Below are 20,837 nucleotides of genomic sequence, written 5' to 3'. Positions count from 1 at the left end.
TAACCTTTGACGACAACCCCACCACTAACAACTCCCACCATAAATCTCTCTTCATTCTCTTTATCCCAGACTCCATTTTGGAGAGGGAAGGAGGTACTTTGTATTCGGCTGGCTTCCCTTAGCCGAGGGCTCTGTGTTGGGGTGATAACGGCCCGTTGGCCCACTCGTCTTCCCACGCGTCAGTGCTCTCGGCTCATCCCTCCATCAATTAACGAGGGCCCGAGTCCTCGGAGAGAGCTGCGCCTTCTATGTTAATTACAGGACAAGTGAGGGGGACAAAACTCTTTCACTTCTCCAATGGAGCAGGCCTGGAGAGATTCTCAGCATTTTCATGTATGTGTGTGTGTGTGTGTGTGTGTGTGTGTGTGTGTGTGTGTGTATGTGTGTGTGTGTATAACAGGCTCCTGCTGCGTTGCCAGCCCTCGCAGTAGAAAGAGAGCAGCTATTTCATCATTTCATGCGGCTCCTCCGGATCATTTCTCTCCGCAAACACAATTCTCTCACATTTATTGAAGCAAGTGTGGAGAGAGCTAATCCAACTTGATGCCACGGAAAAAAACTTCTGCCCTGAGAGCTGCTGCAGACCATAAAGTGTGTCCTACGGCTTAACTAGACATATGAACATGACACTGACAATGCCATACTTTGAGGTTTAACTCCTACTAGCTGAATACACCTGCCAACTGCAACTACAACTACAAAATATTTCTTGGTGGTATTCTGTTGAATGCTCACTCCTGATTGGCAGGTGAAAGCATTCTGACATGTATTATTTTTAGGTCTGACGTTTATTACACTCACTTCTACCACTCTCACACTTACTGCTCTCACTTCAGAAACAACCGCAGGCTGCTAACGCTGATTTACACCAACACATCAGACACCGGAGCTGACACTGAACTGACCTGACATGATGGTGTCAGTGATGTTGAGGTTGTTTAGTGACAGCCCCAAGGACTGACGGGAGGAGGACGAGGACGTGCTGGAGGTCTCAGAGGGCGGCCGGGCCGTCTTGACGGGCGTGGCTGTCGGCGTGGCGTTACCGCTGGACTTGAGACGATCGTTCTCCGCTTTCAGTGCCTCGATTTCGTTCTGTTTGTTGACAAAAGAATGACAATTAGGCAGAATCCAACAAACCCCATTCAAAGACTCTGAATAATAATCTGCTCAGACAGCAGACGGCCATTTCCCTGCATTCAGGCTGTTGTTATTCTGAATCAGTGTTATTGGAATTATGGGCTTTTTGATCTTCAAGGCTCTCTTTGTACTGAAGGTTAAGTCTCAGATAAGGCGCCTTACATGATCCCCAGATCTAAGAGGAGACTATAGGCTTCTACAGACGAGGCAATCCACATCCACACAGATCCACTTAACTGAGACATTTATGGCGATATTCTTTGAACACGGGTTCCTTTTAAGAATACGAAATGACGCAGCACCTCTGAACATTATACTTTGAACTGATGGGTGGCGTCTCATTGCAATACATCAACGGGAAGGATAGAGGTAAATTATATACGTGTATTTGCAGGGAGGAAACTTTATTAAACAATTTCATTCCACCTCTCTGAAGCGTGTTCACCTTGACAGCTTATTTAAATGATAAGTCATTTATTATTTGCCAGTTTTAGAGGTGATACAGCATGCTGGCTCAGTGTGATATGTGATAGCTGGAAAGCCACAGTATCATGTGTTCTCCTAGTTTTATATTACCTTGTATTACTCTTCCTAAATATTTTAGACTTAAATGAATAGTGGGGAGAATGAAGCAATATCCTGAACTACAATTACTAGCTAGCCTGCAGTGTTTGGTGTATAGATTGCCCTCAGCTCTCCTGATGCCCCACTGGTGCCCTGTCAGCAACCAGCCATCCACTAACCCACTGAATGAAGTGTTAACTTCCTAACTGGTAGTAGCTGTAATGTGCCAGTGCCTTTAGGGAGAAATACACCACTTTAGCCCAAATAAATTAGACAGACAGAGGGAAGTTTTGCCTGCATCAGCCTTTGCAGAAAAAAAACTGTAGCAGAACCAAAGGTATTTCTTTCTCCATGTGATTTTGCCTAAGATTTTGTCAAAAGAAGGGTATAAACATGACTGAAGCCAATTTGATATTTGAGTTCTTCACCTTTATATTACCCCGACAAATGGGGAATTCTGCATGCAGCTGCAGTTTGACCTTTCCAAACATAAACAGATACCCACAGGTCAGTTGGCACAAGCTTGACCCGCGTTTAGTCGAGTGTAATCTCACCTGCATGCGATTCATGGCCTCTCGGATCTGGTCCAGGTGGTGGGCGGAGCTAAGCGCCTCCAGGCGAATATCTGTCAACTTGAGCTCCTTCTCCCTCAGCTCGTTCTTCAGCTGGAGGATGATTTCCGCCTCGGCTTCGGTGCATTCGCACAGCCTGCAACCGGGGTTACACACAGGGAGGAGGAGGGGGTCACCTCAAGGGTTATACCAAACACACACAATATAGAGAGAAAAATACACACTTAAAGGAAACAGGAGAGCTTAAGTTCAGAGGGAAGCTGGAGTCAGTGGTGAAAACCGCACAGGTAGCTAGAAGATGGAGGTGAATGGGGAGCTGGGACATTTGGGACAGCGAATCCACCCCCATTTACAATACTCCCCATTTACTTACTATGAGCACAATGACAACTATAGTGTAAATGTTGCAGTGATAGTGAAGATCCTGTAGTGTGTAGTATTCCCATTATCACGATTCAGCTATTTTGATAGTAAACAGGCACAGATCTAATACAATATCTAGAGTTAGATGCAATGGAACAAGAATCTGTCACACTGAAATTCAATAACTGACACGTCCACATGCTCAGCCCCTGAGAAAACTATACACACTTCTTAAAAAGGAAATTATCTCACCAGCTGCTACACAGCACAGCAGATGTGCACAGTGCTTGCATGCTTGTTGCTGGTTGGCAAATTTGCCACATGTTGTCCCTTCTGCTGTGTCACAGTGCCAATTCGTTCTGGTGTGAGCTTATCCTTTTCACCCTTTACTCAGCCTACCGCTACGTCTCATGAACTGGACACCTCAGAGGTTCTGGTTCAGTTTGTGAACCTGAGAGATCATCACCTCCGACATGCCCGGGTGCACTAAGATGCAGGAGGAAAGTCACACCAACACACCCCACTGCACACACACACTCCCTGGGAGCAGGCCACACAGTGCCTATTACCGAGATCTGTGCTTGTAGACCACATGGCCGTTAAGCTTTTTCTTTGGCGTCCAAATGGGGGAGGACTTGCTATCGCAAATGCACTTGCTACAGCAGGAGAGAGGTTAAAGAAAAGGATGAACAGATAGGTCGGAAAAAGTGAGGTGAGGATTAACAGACATATGTGAAAACAAAACACAAAAATAACAGTGAAAATAAATTTAGAGTCGATTCGTATGCACAAGGGGGGAGAATTACCTGTGTGTATATGGTTGTAAGAGTGGATGCATGTGTAACAAACTCACTCTGTGGTGGAGGGTGAAGAATGCAGCGTGGCAATGCTGCCTTGCCTGTTATCGTGCTGCAATTTGGGCGAGGACGGCAGCGAGTCGGTCATCTCCTCCATCTCGTCATGGGCCGACTGGGATTTGGTTTTCTTCTTGCTGAACGCCTGCTTGAAGGAGCTGCGCAACTGCAAGACAGATAACACAAACACACAGGCAAAGACGTCAATATCGCCACCCACCAACTCTACAATCACATCATGTCAGCTCCTAAGAGATATGTTCTGGTGATTTCGCATCCTGCCAGATCAGGAAGTCACTGTGTGTTGTTTCCAAGCAATGGTCACTGTCTGGTTTAGGTAAAGAGGGAGGCAAAAAGCAAGGCCGTAAGTAGAGATGGAAATGAGAGAAGGAGAAGGGAGACCAGGCTTTTTAATGACCCTGAAAATTAGGGCTGAACAGGCAATCAAACTGAACAAGGGAGAGGAAAAGGGAGGAGGTAGTAACAAGGAGGAGGGTTGCTGTATCCATGCCGACGTTTCCAGAGAGAGGAAAGAAGAGGTTGCTCTGAGAGGGGGAACAGGAGGAACGAATAAGGGAGCAAAGAGAGGAAAGGATGGGAGGATGAGGAATAACCACAGCACACACACAGAGGACACTCTGGGAGCCACTGACCTGAGCTGGGATGGAATCAGCCACCTGAAGATGCAGAACACACCCAATGTTAAGCCACACAGACACACACTCCTGCTTACTTCACCCACCAACAACAAACCCTCTGGTTGATTAAAGATACATGCTGTTCATGAGTCTGATTTACTGAGCACATTGTTCTCAGCAAATACAGCTACTGCTGTTGCGAGGATGATGATAATGAAGAGTAGTAAGTTTAGTGCATTTTTGAACAATATGAGTCACCAAATAAGCATATATGAATATAAGCATGTAGTACAAGACGCTGCATGAAATCAACAGGACCGTAATCACGTTAAACAGAACACACAAACACAGCACATTCATTTATTTAATAAAAGTAAATGTAAATTTAAACACTTAACAACACCACCCGGTGCATTCTGGGAAAGGCTCCAGCCCCCCTGCTAACCTTGCTGGATAAGCAGCTATAGAAAATGAATGGAGGGATGAATTTTACAACAGAAATCATTCTGACAGATTTTCACATACACGACTAGTTGTGTAATGTTAGTGTTAAGGGTTGAGCCTACAATAAACAGTCCTGATGTTTACACATGTTTACAGTTATGAGAGTATGCTGCATAACGTCCTCCACAACGAGGTCTGTGTCATGCTCACGGCAAATTCAGCAGGTCAGATACTTGCTGCAAAGGGGAAACCTCCGGGGCAGAAAACTGAAGCCAACACAGAAATGCTAAAAACTGCAGTTCCTCAAATGGCCACTTGAGGCTGGCTCCAAGAGATAGTCACTCTCTATATAACCCCATGTTAAAATGCCCAACTTTACAGCAGAAATAAACATGCTCACAGCCTGATACAAAACACGGTTTTGGTCTCTATTGCTAATTTTAACAATCCTGACAAGAGTACGGGGATGAATTTTTATATAACTCAATCATTAACATTTTATTAAGACTTAAAGGTATGCATAATTAAGGGCGTGGATACTTTGAGTGACAGGCTGTCTGTGTGACCACAATCAGCAGCCCTTTTTAAATAGGAATTGTGCAAATTTGCAGGAAAGCCCAATCAGTCTTCGTTCAGCATTGGCAGTATAAAAACAAAATCGGGGAGTGTGGCAAATTGCCACCTACCTACTTTTGTTTATACAGAATGTGCCTTTTTGGGGCAATGGGGGGCGTGTGCAAGTAACAAAACGTGTAGCTCAGCGTGTGACATAAACAGTGCCGTACTCCGAGGGAAGCCACGGCTGGTCAGTCCTTCGGCGATTCTCTCATAAGTTGGCCTGTCCTTCACCGTTCCCGTCATCTGACCGTTAATGGCCTCTTCGTTTGCGAGGGCAAGGAGGGCGCGCAATTCCTTGTCTCCCCAGTTGCTCATCTTTACAGTGTGTCAGGTTTGTGTTTCCCTCCTGCTACTAGCTGCTCGCTAATTCCTGTTATCAGCTGTCTCCTGTTAGTCCACCGCCAGTGGGTCGCACGTGTGGCATCATCAACAGCTCCTCCCACAAGTCATCAACAGCCCCTCCCGTTGCAGAAGGGCGCCTCGTTCTTTTTAAACCAAAAAGGTTCCGCCAAAATGTTTACCCCTACGCGGTGGAAAATAGGGCACCTCGCATCAACTCGCCAATCCAGCTCTGTGTGTCTAAATGCTCGCTGCTTGCCTACAAAACGGCCCAACATTGGCGGAAAATCTGGCAGTGTAAAAGGGGCTAGTGAGTCAGATCTATCCCTAACTCCTCCACAGCCCCACCCTCTTATCCAAATTTGGTCACTTCTGGCTCCAAAAAACCAAGATGGCGAAGGCTGAAATTAAGAAGTCGAGGCTTCAAAACATCCACAAACGAAGGGATGGCATCACGGTGGCTACGTCCTTGCCTTACTGAAGGACACCCCGCCTATTTTTAATGCCATCCTGTTGGTGCTACTCTGTCAGATCTGCTGCCTTCCTGCTCACTCTTCAGTCACTTCTCAGTAACCTTAGCTGAACTCTATCCGTGTCTCTACCCGTGTGTGCACCGAGGCAGGGTTTATGCAAATGAATAATTAATTACTGCTTAAATAAGGGATTGATTTGCATTCATAAGCCTGACTTGATTTATTATTGGGGGTATCACTTGACATAGCAGGCTAGGGTGTCACTGCCAGTGGCGAACTTTTGGGCTGCTAGCATGCATTTTCAAGGGCAGGCGTTTTGCATTGCAGCAGAGGGTGAAAACTGGCTCTGGCTCTGCGCTCTTTGGCTGAGGCGGAACTTCTAATATGTCATCCGTCTGACTCAGGGGGCTGCAGCAAATAACAGCTCTCCAGCCAGGGACACTGAGCTGCTATTGTGGAGTGAGGCAAAGAACAGAAAAATCGGAGAGAGGGACAGAGGGAGAGGAGAGAGCTTTATGGTTGTGGATGTGCATTTTTTTCTCTCGATAATTTGGTCTTTTTATGTCTTGTTTTGTGGGTATTTGTGGACACAGTCCTCAGTAGAAAAGAAATAGGAAATGGGTACTGCATAAAGCAAATGTTTTGAGGCTAAATTGCAAACCCAAAGCAGGTGCAAGTGTCCTCTTGGACACTTTAGCAACCAAAGAAACCCAGTTGCCAAAAAGAGAGACAAGTTAAAGTCAACTTTGTGGAAGACTTTGAGTCTTTCTAGACTTTCAAACTTGACCAAGTCCAGTTGAGTAACAGAGGGATTAAGAGCCCTTCTCAAAAGTACTGTGGGAAGTGAAAGTGTTTCTCTTCTGCCCAGACTTTCCCACTTGACTCAGAGATTCAACCAGCACTTCTCTTCTCTTCCCCTTTGGGCAGCTGTTGCCCTGGTTTCAAGCTCAACTTCAGTATCCATGATGTTAGTGGCCACTTTGCTTCTTTCCAACCTAATTTGCATGCCGTTGTCACTGTATATGGATTCAAAGCGCGTCTCAAACAATAATTGCAGGGTGGTTGACTCCTCTGCTCGACCTCCCTGTTAGCCCTCACCGCTGGGTGGTACCTCAGCCACTCAGCTGACACCATCTCAGCTCTGTAACCTAGCAACGAATATACGATGGCAGACTGTGATGTCGTTAAGCAAGAGGTGAGTGCGATTTTAGGATTTTGCAGATGACCTGTCTTCAACCTGAGAAGTGTCAAAACACTTGGACTGTGGAGGCAAGTGTTGACTTAATGGCAAGCAGTGACTGGTTTGAAATTGTACCAACCAATTATTTCAAGATGATTCACTTACAGAGCTGCACAAACCCACTTTAACCACCAGTTTCACAATAAAAGAAGGAGGATATTGCAATAAAAATGTATTGCCATTTGGGATTGAAATGATCATCCTACTTTTGATTCGGAGTTTTGATTAAATACAGAGAAGTCGCAACCAAACTCAGACAGAGTTCTTGATTAGGTTGAGCTATATGCAGGTATAGTCAGAATAATCAACGCTGATTTCGAAGCTCTTCCTGTTGGTGCGACAATACAATAAGCTTTATTCCCTGGTTCCACAAAAACGCCTTCATCTATGTAAAGATGACATTTAATCTTTTAATGCAGGCATACAGAGTGTATTTGAACTAGATTAACTACCACTGAATAATTCATATGTGTTTGAATATGGAGTCTTTCACCACCGAATCCACCTCCTAAACAATGACTAGAAAACTGAATGTAAAAATAAACGTCGCCTGATGTCTACTGCAACTTATTGGAACAGTTTGAGATGGAGATGCCTGGGTTGCATAACCTGTAGGTACACTGAAGTCCAATTCAAAAGTTATATACAGGTATTTTTGTCTTTTATATTTTTTATTTTGTGGCATTTCATGCAGAAGAGCAGTTGAGCATGTCTTGTCTGAGATTTCCTTTTTTGGTCAAATTTTGGACTCAACCTTTCTTTGCAGTTTTTGTCTCATAGTTTCCTTAGTTTCTCCACCTACCCAGCTCTTCTTCTTCTTCTTTTTGTCTTCGGCGTCCTTGCCCAGACTGCCCATGCTGGAGTGACTGGCTGCACTGTTGATGCTGGACATGCTTTCTGATGAGTGCTGTCGTCTAATACGTAGGTCTGGAAATTACAAACAAAATCTATATTAGTGCACTGAAAAGATGAGATACAATGCAAAGCTGATCCATACTTTAAAATGTTCTTCAAAAACTGGTCTAATTTTCTCTTTAAACTGTCTAAACATGTCAGAACTTGGTGATTTGGTAAAACCCATGCTTAATGGTGGTATCAGATGTTAAAGTTTAACACTACAGTAAATGCTTGTAAAGTAGCTACTTTGTAAAAAAAAAAAAATGCAGTGCAGCCAAACAAACCCATGATATTTTGATGAAGTCACCTAAAAATAATTGCAAACTCTGTGACAAATGTGTTCTATTTCCTGTGATGGCTTCACAATAAAAGCCAGCCTGTGTTTCGCATGTTTGACACTTTTAACGTGAACCAGCAGCAGTAGGAATTGTTGGGTTAGCATTAGCACCTAAAACAGCTCAGACAACAGCTTTCAGGGAGTGAAAAGTAAAAAGAGGCAGATTTGATGAGATAAAATTAGCCAGGTTATCGTTTCCTGTGAATCCCTCATGGATGTAAAGGCAATTTGTTGCGAGCGCGGCAATGGCGGACTCCACCACTACCAATGAAAACAACTATATAGAGAGATAACAACAAAACGTAAAAACACTGAATGGCTTTGCTGAGAAATATAAACCGTAAAGTCTTGAAAACACAATTTTATAACTTATTATAGCTTTACAGTTCAGCTATGTTGGAGGCAGCTGTGAGGAGGTTGGATACTTGAAAACGTCATTTCACAAAATTGATTACACACCTGATTTAGGTTGTTTATAAGACTCATCAAGGCTTTTCAAAACTGACCAATACAGCATAAATACTTCAAGTATTAGGGCTTCAACTCTCCCTGGGGCCAATTAGGCTAAAATAAGCATCCACATATGGAACACTAATGCCTTTAAGACCTAAACTTTAGATGAACTAAGAGAAGCTTGCTCCAACATCCCCTGCTGGTTCCTTCATTACCTTTGTGCAGGTGGTCAGGGCCGTTGAGCGCCACCTGGATGGCTGTCTGGGCATCAGTGTTCTGTGTCTTCAGCGTCTCTATTGTCTCTCTCAACTCAACCAACTCAGACTCCTGGGGAGAGAGACAGTTTTTAAAAAAAGGATGACGCACCAAAAACTGCTCTTTGTCTGGCTTGTGTTGAGCACTGTCATTGAAAACAAATTCCTAAATTTGGCTCTGGCATGGCTTTCAGGGAAGGAAACAAGAGACAAAAATGAAGAGAGGGTAGAGAAGATAGGAGTTTCCCAGTGGATTTGCCCCAACCCCGGCACCACCTGCTTAGAATAAAAAAGCTCCACTCTGTTGAACCAACACGATCAGATAGAAGGAGTTTCCTATTTTGCCATGCCCGAAAACCCACTGAGGGCTGCAGATAGGGTTTCCGCTTTAATTAAAAGTTGGGACGGCCTTGTTTAACAAAGACATCCCACCAGATCCCAGTCTGCTTTAATTTATAGAGGATTAAAAAGCTGCCAGGGCTCGTCAGCACTCTGTGTGTGTATGTGTCTGTGTGTGGGTGGGTGTATGAACAGAGGGGAGGATTCATAATTTGTGGTAGGGATATGTATCTTTCAGCATATTGCTGCTGCTTCTGCTGCTGTGTGATCAGTGTTTCAGCACAATTCAAGCTCCTCTGAAACCTCCTGTCGGTCAAAAAGTCGACTTGTATGAAAATGGAGAAAAATAGACCCCGGAGCAAATATATGCTGGAGGACTTTTGGAAAACACACTGGTTTGAAATGGGTTTTTGGGCCTTAGGTATATGGAATATACTGAACCCTTGCATGCCCATGCAAAACTAGGAAATTCTACCCCCCTGTGAAACACCTTTGGTTAAGGTCAGGAGTAAAGTTAGGGAAAAATTCAGGCAACAACTAAAACTTTAATAGAAAAACGAAAACTTCAGTGGAAACCTTTCACATGGGTCAGGAACTGAAACTAAAGATAAAAATATCCATTAATCCACAACCGCCGACCTCTACGTTCTTACATTTCACTGCACTATTTCAATGTCAAACCACTGCCTGTTTCTAATCATTTCTTCTCCTTGTAATCCCCTTGCCATGGAGTTCATATACAGTTTATTTCAAATTCAGGACTAAGCTCTTGTACCTTTTGTTCAGCGGTCATGGTGAGGCTCTGCAGGCGGCAGGTCATGTTACTCAGGCTCTTCTCGAAGGCTGCAACCAGGTGAGCCTGCAGACACAGAGAGAGACAAATCCAGCTTCAGCTGCTGCAGGAATGTAGAGTGCGGAGGTGTAATGCATAAAAAATATCTGATTAGCTTTTAAGAATTAACGAGATTTATATCTTAAAATTCTGCTCTTGTCTTTAAGAATTTAGAAGATTGTTGTCGTGTTAATTCAGAAAAACGAGCAGATTTTTTTTGGCATGAAAAGTTTTCTCAGATTTCTGATAAAGAAATCTTTAAAACTCAGAAACACAAATTGTTTTTCCCCGAAGTAAATGCATTATGCTTCCTTAGTAGAGTAACTTCATTTACTCACTGGAACATTTATTTTTCCCTCAGGCAAACTATAAAAACTATATTTAAAATGGTAGAGCATTCAAATGTTAGTTTTCAAGAATAAAAAAACTAAAAAATCTCACAACTGACCCAAGCTAATTTGGACTCCTATCCACAGTAAAACACGTTCAGTCAAAATCCACAGTACAATAAACACCAATTATCACTTGCCAAAAAAAAGTCCTCCCTTGAAGAAAAACCCATCCAGAGAATTAATAAGTTGGTCTGCTGGTTGGTGACGATAACTTTCAACTGAATTTTCACTTGAGCCAAAGACAGCCCAGGATTACATGAGATGTGGTCTGAAAAGTTTGTTTGCCCAAATCTGAAGGCTCTTACTGAGCCCTTCTGAAGAGGTTCCCTGCACCCTAATATAATGGAGTGCTGCTGGGATACCTAGCTTCAAAAAAGAAAACAACAAAAACACATAGCCCTTCACTTTGAGTCACAGTTTGAGATTTCAAGGGCAAGTTCACACAGAGCATGTTCAGAATGGTTTATTTGAACGGGGAGTTTGTTAGAAGTGATTACATAACTTCACAGTTGCATCTTATTGCTGTGAATTAACCATCCTGGATTTAAGCATGCTCCAAAACGTCTTTCTGGACGAATACCACCAAGAAAACACTCAGCACGGAGAGAAAGCTGTGGATATCACAGAGGCACTCAGATTAGTGCCCTCCCTGACTTCATCTGTCACCTGAAGATGCAGAGGCGACACGCTGAAGGATGGCAAATGTTTCGCGGCGTCACGCCATCTGCTCTGCTGAACCTGTGGTTTGTGTTCGTGTGTCTGGATGTGTAACCAGACTTGCTTGTGCATGTGTTTTTTGAATGCATGTTTATGTCTGAATGTCTGGTGAAGCCGTATGTTCACGGTTGTGTGTCCTTGTGCAAATCTGAGACTGTAAAATCTGTTTTTATATATATGTATGTGTGTGTGTGTGTGTGTGTGTGTGTGTGTGTGTGTGTGTGTGTGTGTGTGTACTGCCAGCTCATCCTGCCATCTCTAGCTAGAGACCCTGAGACACCTGTCAGGTCTGGTGTGTCACAGAGAGGTGGGCAGGATGCCCAGACAGATCAGACAATCTCTGCTTAACTCAAACACACACATGTACACACACATTTGTAAAACATTTACGGACATTTACTGAATTTAACAGCATTTGTTCCCAAATGTGCAATCTAGCTCTGTCAAAATGGGAATATTCCTCATTCATCTATCCTTTTGAGGAGGACCTCTTAAATCTAGAAACACACACTCATACTAACACACAGTAGCACTCTGTGCTGCCTCTCCCACTCTGTGTCCCTGGCTGAATCAGCAAAGGTCTTGACCTTTAGAAATGCCAACTGTTCCAACTCATCTCTCCAGCTCCACATCTCTTTCCAACTCCACCTGTGAGCTCCGACTCAACACCCCCCTGCCCACCTGTCCGCTCTGAAGGAGGCATTGATCAGACTTTAACACGTCCCACGGCTGAGCCATCTGTTTTGCTCCCGGGGTCCAGCCCCAGTGGACACGCATGCACCGTGAACCCCCGCTTTTCTGACCACCGTCCTGATCCTGTGGTCTGGGGTAGAGGTTGACGGTGGGCCAAACCAGTGAACTGGACGAGGAGAAGTCATCTGTGTTAGTGCTGCCTGACGCCATTGCTAAAGATGCGGACGACATCTCAAAAGGGTTCTATGTCGGCAATGCACAGTCACGACTACAGTGGTCTAAGCCAGCACCTGCTGCTGGGCTCCCTTTTTTAAAAACTACAGCATGAAGGGGGAGGGGACGATGGGAGGGAGGGAAGGGACAGTAAGGAAGAATACAGCCAAAATGAGGGAGGAGAAGAATAAGCAGAACAGGGGGTGATAGGGAGGGGGGAACCCTTTCCAGGCTGAGCAGAAAGGGAGGGGTGACAAGGTGAAACAGTGAAGGGTGAGTAGAAAGAGGAAGGAGATTGAGGGAGGAGGAGGGGTGCCTGTGTGAACTCTTAAACCCGATTTAATGTCAGTCCAGGCAGGAAAACATATCGCCTTCCTTAGCTGAAAGAATAATTCACCAGTTTGGCAGCATTTGTTCTCTGTAATCCATTTTTGACAGGATGTTGGTTTTACTAATTCTGCTCCGATTTGATCGAATAATACCTCAAACAAACACGCAGGTAATTAAAACGATATCTGTGGAGTGTTTTTAATCCAACATGACAGTGCAGCAGCAAATATATTCTTAATGTGACTCATTTTTTATGACAGCACGCATGACCGAGAGTATTGACACCCCCAGAATATTTTGTTTAAGATCCAAATTTAATTTCCTGCACAAAACAAACCCAGTACAAGATAATAATAATAATCATGTATGCAGTGGCACAGCAAATTAGAGAGATCAGATGACCTCAATCACCGAAACATTCCCTGTGGCTTTCAGACGAGAAGACGGGAGATGAAACGATTATTCAGCCACTGAAAGTTTACATGACGATTCCGAAGACTGATCCGCAAATCGCTTCCCCAGAAAATACCCTCTCTTACTAAACTGACATCATCAATTTTGGTGATTTTCATGGTTAAACTTTAAGGACTGTGTTCGTCCGTAGGTTGAGACAATTAGACAATTGAACGATTGACGCCCTTTCTAGAATCACAAGGTCAAGGATGTATAAATTTCAGGTTATAACCAAATTGAAATGACCTTTTAGGATACACACCATGGCATATATGTATTGAAGAATAAATGGTGAAGAAATTAGTGTTATGTGTCATCACATTAGAGAAGCAAGATGTCCTCAAAATGCTCCTTCAAAGTGGCAACAGTTTTTGGTAACACTTTACTTGAAGGTGTCTACATAAGGGTGACATGACACTGTCATAACTATGGCATGACACTGTCATGAACTTGTCATAAACATTATGTACATGTCATAAACATTTATGACTGCTGTCATTAAGTGTCATTTGGTTCTTTACTTTCTTGACATTAACCAGGATGACATTACCAGAAGATGTCTTTGTCATAACAATAATCATTATGTCACCTTGTCATAAACACAAAAAGAGGTGCATTTCTTGTTAATGTCAAGTTGTCATAATAAGGACATCCCAAACAAATTTAATGTCAACTTGTCATGACAAAGACAACTTCTGGTAATGTCACTTTGATTAATGTCAAGTTGTCATAATCAAGACAACCCAAACAATGTCAACTTGTCATTACAAAAACCAAATGACACTTAATGACAGCAGTCATAAACGTTTATGACATGTACATAATGTTCATGACAGGTTCATGACTGTGGCATGTCATAGTTATGACAGTGTCATGTCACTCTTATGTAGATACCTTCAAGTAAAGTGTTACCCAGTTTTTTTCTGTGGTCACAATATCTAACATTTATTTGCACATCATGTCCTAAAAGTGTGTGTGAAAGACAGAGCAGTAAGTATGTGTGCTTAAAAAGTATTTACGTGCATGCATGTTTGAGTAAACTGGAACTGTTGAGCCAAGTATCTTCCAATGTGTAGGTTCCTGTATAAATGCATGTATTTCTATATGTGCTCAGGAACATAAATGATTAAGCGTTGTCTCTGGCAGTTCTAACATGGCACAGCGAGTGTCTAGTTCTGGACCGTGGGTGGGCTGCTGAGGCTGACATATCCATAGGGTCACACTCCCCACTGGGAGGATAAGACGAGCTTATAACACCAGCAACCCATCACGCTGTCATGTGGTTACAGTGTGAAGCAGCTCCAGTACAACACAGCCAGACATTTTTTTTTCTTTTTAAATTCCCCAGCCTCTAACATGAGAGTGGGAGCTGTAAAGCACATATGGGTTTCTGTTGTGCAAGTGTTTGCATATGTCTTGGCACAGTGAGGCATGAGACTGGTAGCCTTTTCCACTACTGATTTAATGCTCAGTGACCCTGTAAAGGGCCGGTGAATATCAACAACAGATTTCAGGAAACACTTAAGTCTTTTATTCATATTGTCTCGGTCTTCCTTTTTAAATAATTTTGCTACACAAAGCTATGGCAACATACTTACTAAAATATATGCCACAAATGATTCGGCCCCTGTAAAGTGTAAATTGTTCTCATCCAGCCATACTTGATTAGATCTTGAATGTGTTTTTGCTCTGTGTTATTGCAATGTTACAGCATCCCTTTCTCGCTTGTTGCAGGATGATGAAAATCCTGCAACAAGCTTTTGAAACCTGTTAGAATCGAATACTGTACATAATGATACTGCATCAAAAAGTTTTTACTTTACTGTAACCACACTGATCTGTAAAGAAACTGTGAGAATTCTCGGTTTGCAATGGTGTCAACCGCTACACACAAAATGTGGGTGCGAGCTACCTACTGCTGTGGAAGCCCTGAGAGGCAAGTGAGAAAAAAAAAATCTTATGATCCATTTTCTCATCAGTTGTCTGATCTAAATTGTTTCCTCCCCTGTGTTTATGACTGGAGAAAAGGTGAAGGATAATCTCTCTAAGTACCTTGAATCTTTTTTTCATCTGCATTTCTCCATGCACTTTAAACACAAGGTAGTTACATATATTATGTTAGTAAGTTATGTAACATTACTGTCATGTCTCTTTTTTGGCTGAAAATGTATTCTAATCAGTGTTAATCTTCCATTAGCATTGGCTGTATTTCTAGCCAAAATAAACACATGCCAGTAATGTTAAGTCAACTTGCTACACACCATGTATGTACCAGGTATTTAGAGTGAATGGAGAAAATAAAACTCACCAGGAAGAAAACATTAATTCTTCTAGTCCTATTTAGAACATGAAGTAGTCATGCACTCTTGCGGCAAGCCTCTTGTGGCGAGAAAGAGTATTACAACAACAAACGCACAAAAACAGGTGCATAAAAATGATTCGGATAACAAAAATTCACCAGCCAAAACTTTCATTTCCACCATTTTCACAAATGAATAAAAAACTTTATAAACACATAAACACAGGAGAGAAAACGATTTAGATCAGATTTAGAAAATGGATCAACAGAATATTTTTTCTCACTTGCCTCTCACAGCTTCTGTGCATGTAAGCTGTGAAGCAGCTTAAGGATTTAATGGCTGTCATTTAAAGACTTGACACCACTGACAGTGACTCATCTCTTCTTCAATTCAAGGCTCCAAAGTAGCTTCATCGCCGGTGTCCTGAGTCAGTGACGTGTTATAGCCGGTAAATGTACCACACTGTAAAGTACAGATAAAGCTGAGTGGACACGCTGTCATGTGTGAGTCATGCTCGCTACACTGCTCGCTACACTGCCAGTTTCTGTACCGCAAACACACAGCTGTGTATTTATCACTGTTGGGCACGTTGCTTGAAAATGTGGCCTTTTACTCATTACATATTACTCAATGAAAAAGTTATACATTTCTTGACTAAATTCCTCAATGGCAAAAATAATTTGTTATATTACTTGTTAACGTTACTTTAGTTTTGTTACTCAGCTCTCTCAAAGGTGCATTTTAACAACTTAACAAATTATCACACCCACATGTCAGATATTATTGAAAAGTATGAAGTTCGTTTATGTGTATTTAAAATGTTAATCAATAAAAAAAGATACATTTTAGTTTAATGAGCAGCCAGCCTATGTTTTGGCTGTATTTAGTGACCATCAAGAGCTATCTTAACTTTGACTGCATGGGACAAGTGAATATTGGCTTTCCAGTGGCTAATGTGAGCAAGATAGAAAGACACAACATGTACAATAAGACAACTTTAGAGTTCCTCCCCACACCTTGTGACCCTGCATTAAGGTAACATATGGAACCAGTCTTTCAACTGGCCTGACCTTGGGAAATCAACTCATGCAAGTAGCACAAACTTCCGCTGTTCAACAAAATTCTGACATGTCAGAAATTCATCTGGATGTCTGACAGCAGAATGAGAGCAGCTGATCCGGATATGATCATTCCCCGCTCCCAGTGTACACCGCACGGCAAATGACGCCTGACAAATCTGAAGTTCGGTGCAACTCTAAATGAGTTGTGCAGATCAAAGATCCAGTCAGAAACAGGCAAAAATTGTACAGTGTGTGCCCAGCTAAACCGACGCCGACTCACATGGCGTTACTCAAGACATTTTGACATTTATCAGATTTCACAGACCTCCCTCTGGAGCCACAAAAGACTGTCTACAACTTTTATTTTTAATGTATGCAGTAGTGCTCCCCGAAACCTCAACACATTTCAATGTCTAAAGTCGGTGGAGTTCCCCTTTAAAAGTGTTGAATGGTGATTGATTCCACTGAGTCAAGCTTTATGTGAGATTCACCATCAAGTGGTGTTACATGACCAAAACAAACCAGAAGTTGTCTGACTGTCCCTACATACTGTATCGCCTCTGTTATAAAGTCAGGCTGAGCCGAGCCAGACGCTGGAGTTTGTCGATCTATCTGCATCTGAGCACAAAGACAGCTCCGTCTGGGGGTTGGAGGTCTCTGTATCTCACTCTGTTTCACCCACGCATGACGCACTCGAGTCTAGATTCACTTATCCTCATCTCCCTGTTCTCTTTCCATGCCTGTCTATCTCTATTTGATTCTCCCTGCTTGGGCGAATTTGGGAGAGGCTCTTGTTCCTTGCTAAAACCCCACCGGCTGAGACAAAAGCAAAGAGACAATCCTCTCTGTACCGTAGATACACAAACACACACCAGACAACATCCCATCTAAGGACAGCACAGAAACACACACCAGAAAAAAATAAAAAAATAAATAAATAAATCAAACAAGCAAAAGCCTAAGTACACACACACAGTGGCTTCAAACACAGAAAAAAGGAATTAGTGGGTGTCTTTAAGATTTATATTCCTTCCAGAACTTCGATAAGCAACGCTTCCCATAAAAGCTCTCTGACAGCAGGTTATCATGCAAATGAGCCGGCTGTTTTGACGGTGTCTTTTGAAGTAAACAAACTCACATTGGCAGACAGCTGAGACGTCAGGGTTGCCACCTTCTCCTGAGAGGCGTCCAGCTCCCGACGCAGCTTTCTGATTTGCTGTTCGGGGGAAGAAATTAAAGAGGTATAGTTAATGCTCCTGAAAAACAAAGAACATAAGACTGATTGTACTGGCAAAGAGGCGTTGAACTTGCAACTCCCGTGTTGATAACTTTGATGTGATAAATGTGCAGTTACATGGTAATACTGTGTAAAAAGACACTGGGGTGAGGTGTGAACACAAAGTGTGGGGGATTACCGTGGAATTTTGGACTGTTTGGCCCTTGATTGAAAAGAGAAGAGTGAAAATTAACACTATGTTGCATGCCTCCATCAAACAGCATGTACTGATATGACTGGAGACAAAGAGGTTAGCCAAGCACTGGTTTTCTGATGGTTACACTCTGAGCAGCAAAGCAAGAGATAAAGCTAAGTATTACTGACCTGGGTCAAATAGCATTTGCAAATACCTGATACTGTTTCCTGTAAAATAAGGTAAGTGCCAGATGTGTCAGTTTAACAAAGTGGACAACACATTAGTTACCAGTCAAGTCCTTTTTATGATTTCTTTAAATTCCTCTTTCTCATCTTCAATGCTGCTATTAGCCACGTCACTGTTTTGCCAACCTAACAACTAATGTCTCAAGTAAATTATATTAAATTCAAGTCATGTGTAGGTCACCTGTGAGGGGATTTGAAATAGGAGTCAGTTTTGAAGGAAACAAAGCCAGAATTGGATCACTTTTGGTAATATACTATGCACGACTGTCAGTTTGTGCTATGTGGTCTGTCCTCAAATTAAACTCCACCCATCTGGCAGGGTTAAAACCAACACTACAGTGCATTTGCAACTACTGTTTGATCAAAACTTGAAGTTAAAGCTCAGGGATTCTAACAGAACACAGAAAATAAAACCATAAACCTGGAAATCAAGGAAGAATGGATGAAAACTTAACAGGATTGTTAAACAAAGCCAAACAAAAAAGAGCCAAAGGGCGCTGCATGCATTGCATATGTATAGTATGAGTTTTATTAATGAGTTATCAGCTTATGTAGCACAGTGCGGTTGATGAAGATGAAATGAATGTAAAAGATTTACTAGTAATAAACAGCAATGCAACATGGGGTTAAATTGCTTTATAAAGAACTTGATACCATTTTATGTTTTGGTTCAAACTTATCATTAACTGTGGGCCAAATTAAGCTGAGCACTATTTGTGCTAAGACTGACTTGGACAGACTCTCTGGATGTTGACGCAATGTAAAAGAAAGACACAAACATTAATATACGAATGCAGAAAAACACAGCAGCCACCTAAAGGGCAGCAAAACACGTGTGTGACATGGAGGTTGTTGATGTGAATCACAGCAAAAAACAGTCAGGTAACTGAAACTGAAAAATATAAAGTCCTTTCCTCTTCCTTCCAGTTGTGTTTATGAGCAAGGCACTTAACCCCCGCCCGCATCTGCAGAGCTGCTCGGTGGCCAACAGTGCAGCACTGCAGCTACACTGAGCAGCTTCATGGTGTAAATGTTTTTGACTGTTTGTATGTGAAGCAGGAAGGTGCTGAAGAGAAACAGACATGCAGACAGAAGGAATATTACCCATCCTTACCTCTGAATGTGCTTTCTCCTCCGTCTGCAAGGAAGAAGCAAACATAATTAAAACAAAAGAGATTACTGGCTCTGTGTATTGTGCTCAATCAAGCATATAAAACATGAGACGCATTTTAATGTCAGGGAAGAGAAATTGTGGAATGGCCAACACACAGCTGAAGTGAATTAAATCCATGATTAGAATAACAGAAAATGTCACTTCCTCCATCATTCATCCAGGCAACTCGCCATCTCCACCCAAAAACAAATCTGTTGCCTCACTGAACATAAAGACTGGAACGCTGCCTGTGCTGTTGGAAACCCAACACTAGTCCAGAGTCTTATCTGCCAAAGTTACATTACAAGCATGTAAAGATGCAAAATTATGTTTTGGTTTTACAAAAACGGGAGATTGAAATATTGGAGGACAGTATGTGCATCACTTTGACTGAATTCTAGTGTTGTCCTCTTTAAGAAATCCTACTTTACTTTTTTTGTATGCAGCTGTCTTAGATTAGCTTCATTTAACAATTTGCACCAGCAATCAATTTTTAACTGTAAAATCTTGCAAAACAGTGAGTTGAGACGTTTAAGGACTTAGGGTGCTGTTTGTATAAAAAAAGAAGGCAATGTAGCTCTAAATCTGCAATAACTTTTTGGCCACTTGGGGGCAGCGTAAAAAGCTGTAAACACTGACATATTATCACTTTATAAAGGTGTAATGGCAATCTTGTTCAAATCAGTGGCATAGATACACATTTAGCAGCCACAAAGGAACATTAGCATTCATTTTTTCGAATTATTTTCCCGTTACCTTGCAAAGAAAAGCCCTTTAGCTCTGTTTTGGTCTCCATTTAACTACTGAAGGAAATATCTGGCTTTTTAGCTGCTAAATGCTCAACTATGTACTCACCAGCTTGTCACTAACTTTGCCAACTGGTGCTAGGCAGGTGGTGAACAGTTTATTAGTGTTTTTAACTGAAAACAGCTGCTTACTGTGTCTGGAAACAACACTGATGAGTGAGTCCCAGGTTGGAAAACCAATGAGCAGAGGGAGGCTAAAACACTCCACATGTTGAGTGGAACTGCCAAGTCTGGTTGTAATTCTCTGTGCTACAAACTCATTATGTTGCTAATATAAAAATAGTGACTGGAGACATTACACCATGATTTACTAGTGTTAGGTATGCAGCACCTGACTGTAATGCTAACTCTGAAAGCTGTAAATTCACAAAGAGAATCTGGCAACTACTTACCGCAGAGTACAGTGAAGACGTGCTGGAGACCAGAGATAATGAAGAGCCATGAACTGTAGGCACATATGGAGAGTAATGAGTGATAAAAGTGTATAGAGAACCTAAATAAAAAATGTATTTGTTACAATATTCCACCTTTTCTAACGAATCTGAAGTCACTTTAATTGCTTTCTTATTTATTCATGATTACCCAGCTGACTCAATAGCACTTGATAGCTATGTTAAGTCAATCAGATGATGTGAGCTGTGAACTGTTATAAGAAGGCAGTGAAAAAAAACATAATTTGCCCGTTAAAAAGCTGACCTCTATAAGGAT

General features: G+C 42.2%; 1 protein-coding gene across 11 annotated transcripts in view; it reads right to left on the bottom strand.

The window, feature by feature from the left end:
* The window catches only part of nav3 (neuron navigator 3), a 397,873-nt gene that overhangs the window by 13,852 nt on the left and 363,184 nt on the right, over nt 1-20,837 (bottom strand). For 8 of the 11 annotated variants that reach the window (XM_050035975.1, XM_050035968.1, XM_050035971.1 and 5 more), the window contains 12 exons: nt 20,522-20,574; nt 19,285-19,308; nt 17,929-17,952; nt 17,652-17,729; nt 10,298-10,381; nt 9,145-9,256; nt 8,045-8,169; nt 4,144-4,167; nt 3,490-3,656; nt 3,206-3,292; nt 2,256-2,409; nt 906-1,092 (listed from right to left, as the gene is read on the bottom strand). In XM_050035975.1, the coding sequence (XP_049891932.1) occupies nt 906-1,092; nt 2,256-2,409; nt 3,206-3,292; nt 3,490-3,656; nt 4,144-4,167; nt 8,045-8,169; nt 9,145-9,256; nt 10,298-10,381; nt 17,652-17,729; nt 17,929-17,952; nt 19,285-19,308; nt 20,522-20,574 (1,119 nt within the window). The remainder of the gene's footprint in view (nt 1-905; nt 1,093-2,255; nt 2,410-3,205; nt 3,293-3,489; nt 3,657-4,143; nt 4,168-8,044; nt 8,170-9,144; nt 9,257-10,297; nt 10,382-17,651; nt 17,730-17,928; nt 17,953-19,284; nt 19,309-20,521; nt 20,575-20,837) is intronic. The other 3 variants (XM_050035970.1, XM_050035972.1, XM_050035973.1) reach the window with 3 other exon arrangements.

This window comes from Epinephelus moara, chromosome 23 (genome assembly GCF_006386435.1).
Source record: "Epinephelus moara isolate mb chromosome 23, YSFRI_EMoa_1.0, whole genome shotgun sequence".
NCBI lineage: Eukaryota > Metazoa > Chordata > Actinopteri > Perciformes > Serranidae > Epinephelus > Epinephelus moara.
Note: the sequence above shows the minus strand (reverse complement) of the source record. Positions and strands in the feature narration are given on the sequence as shown.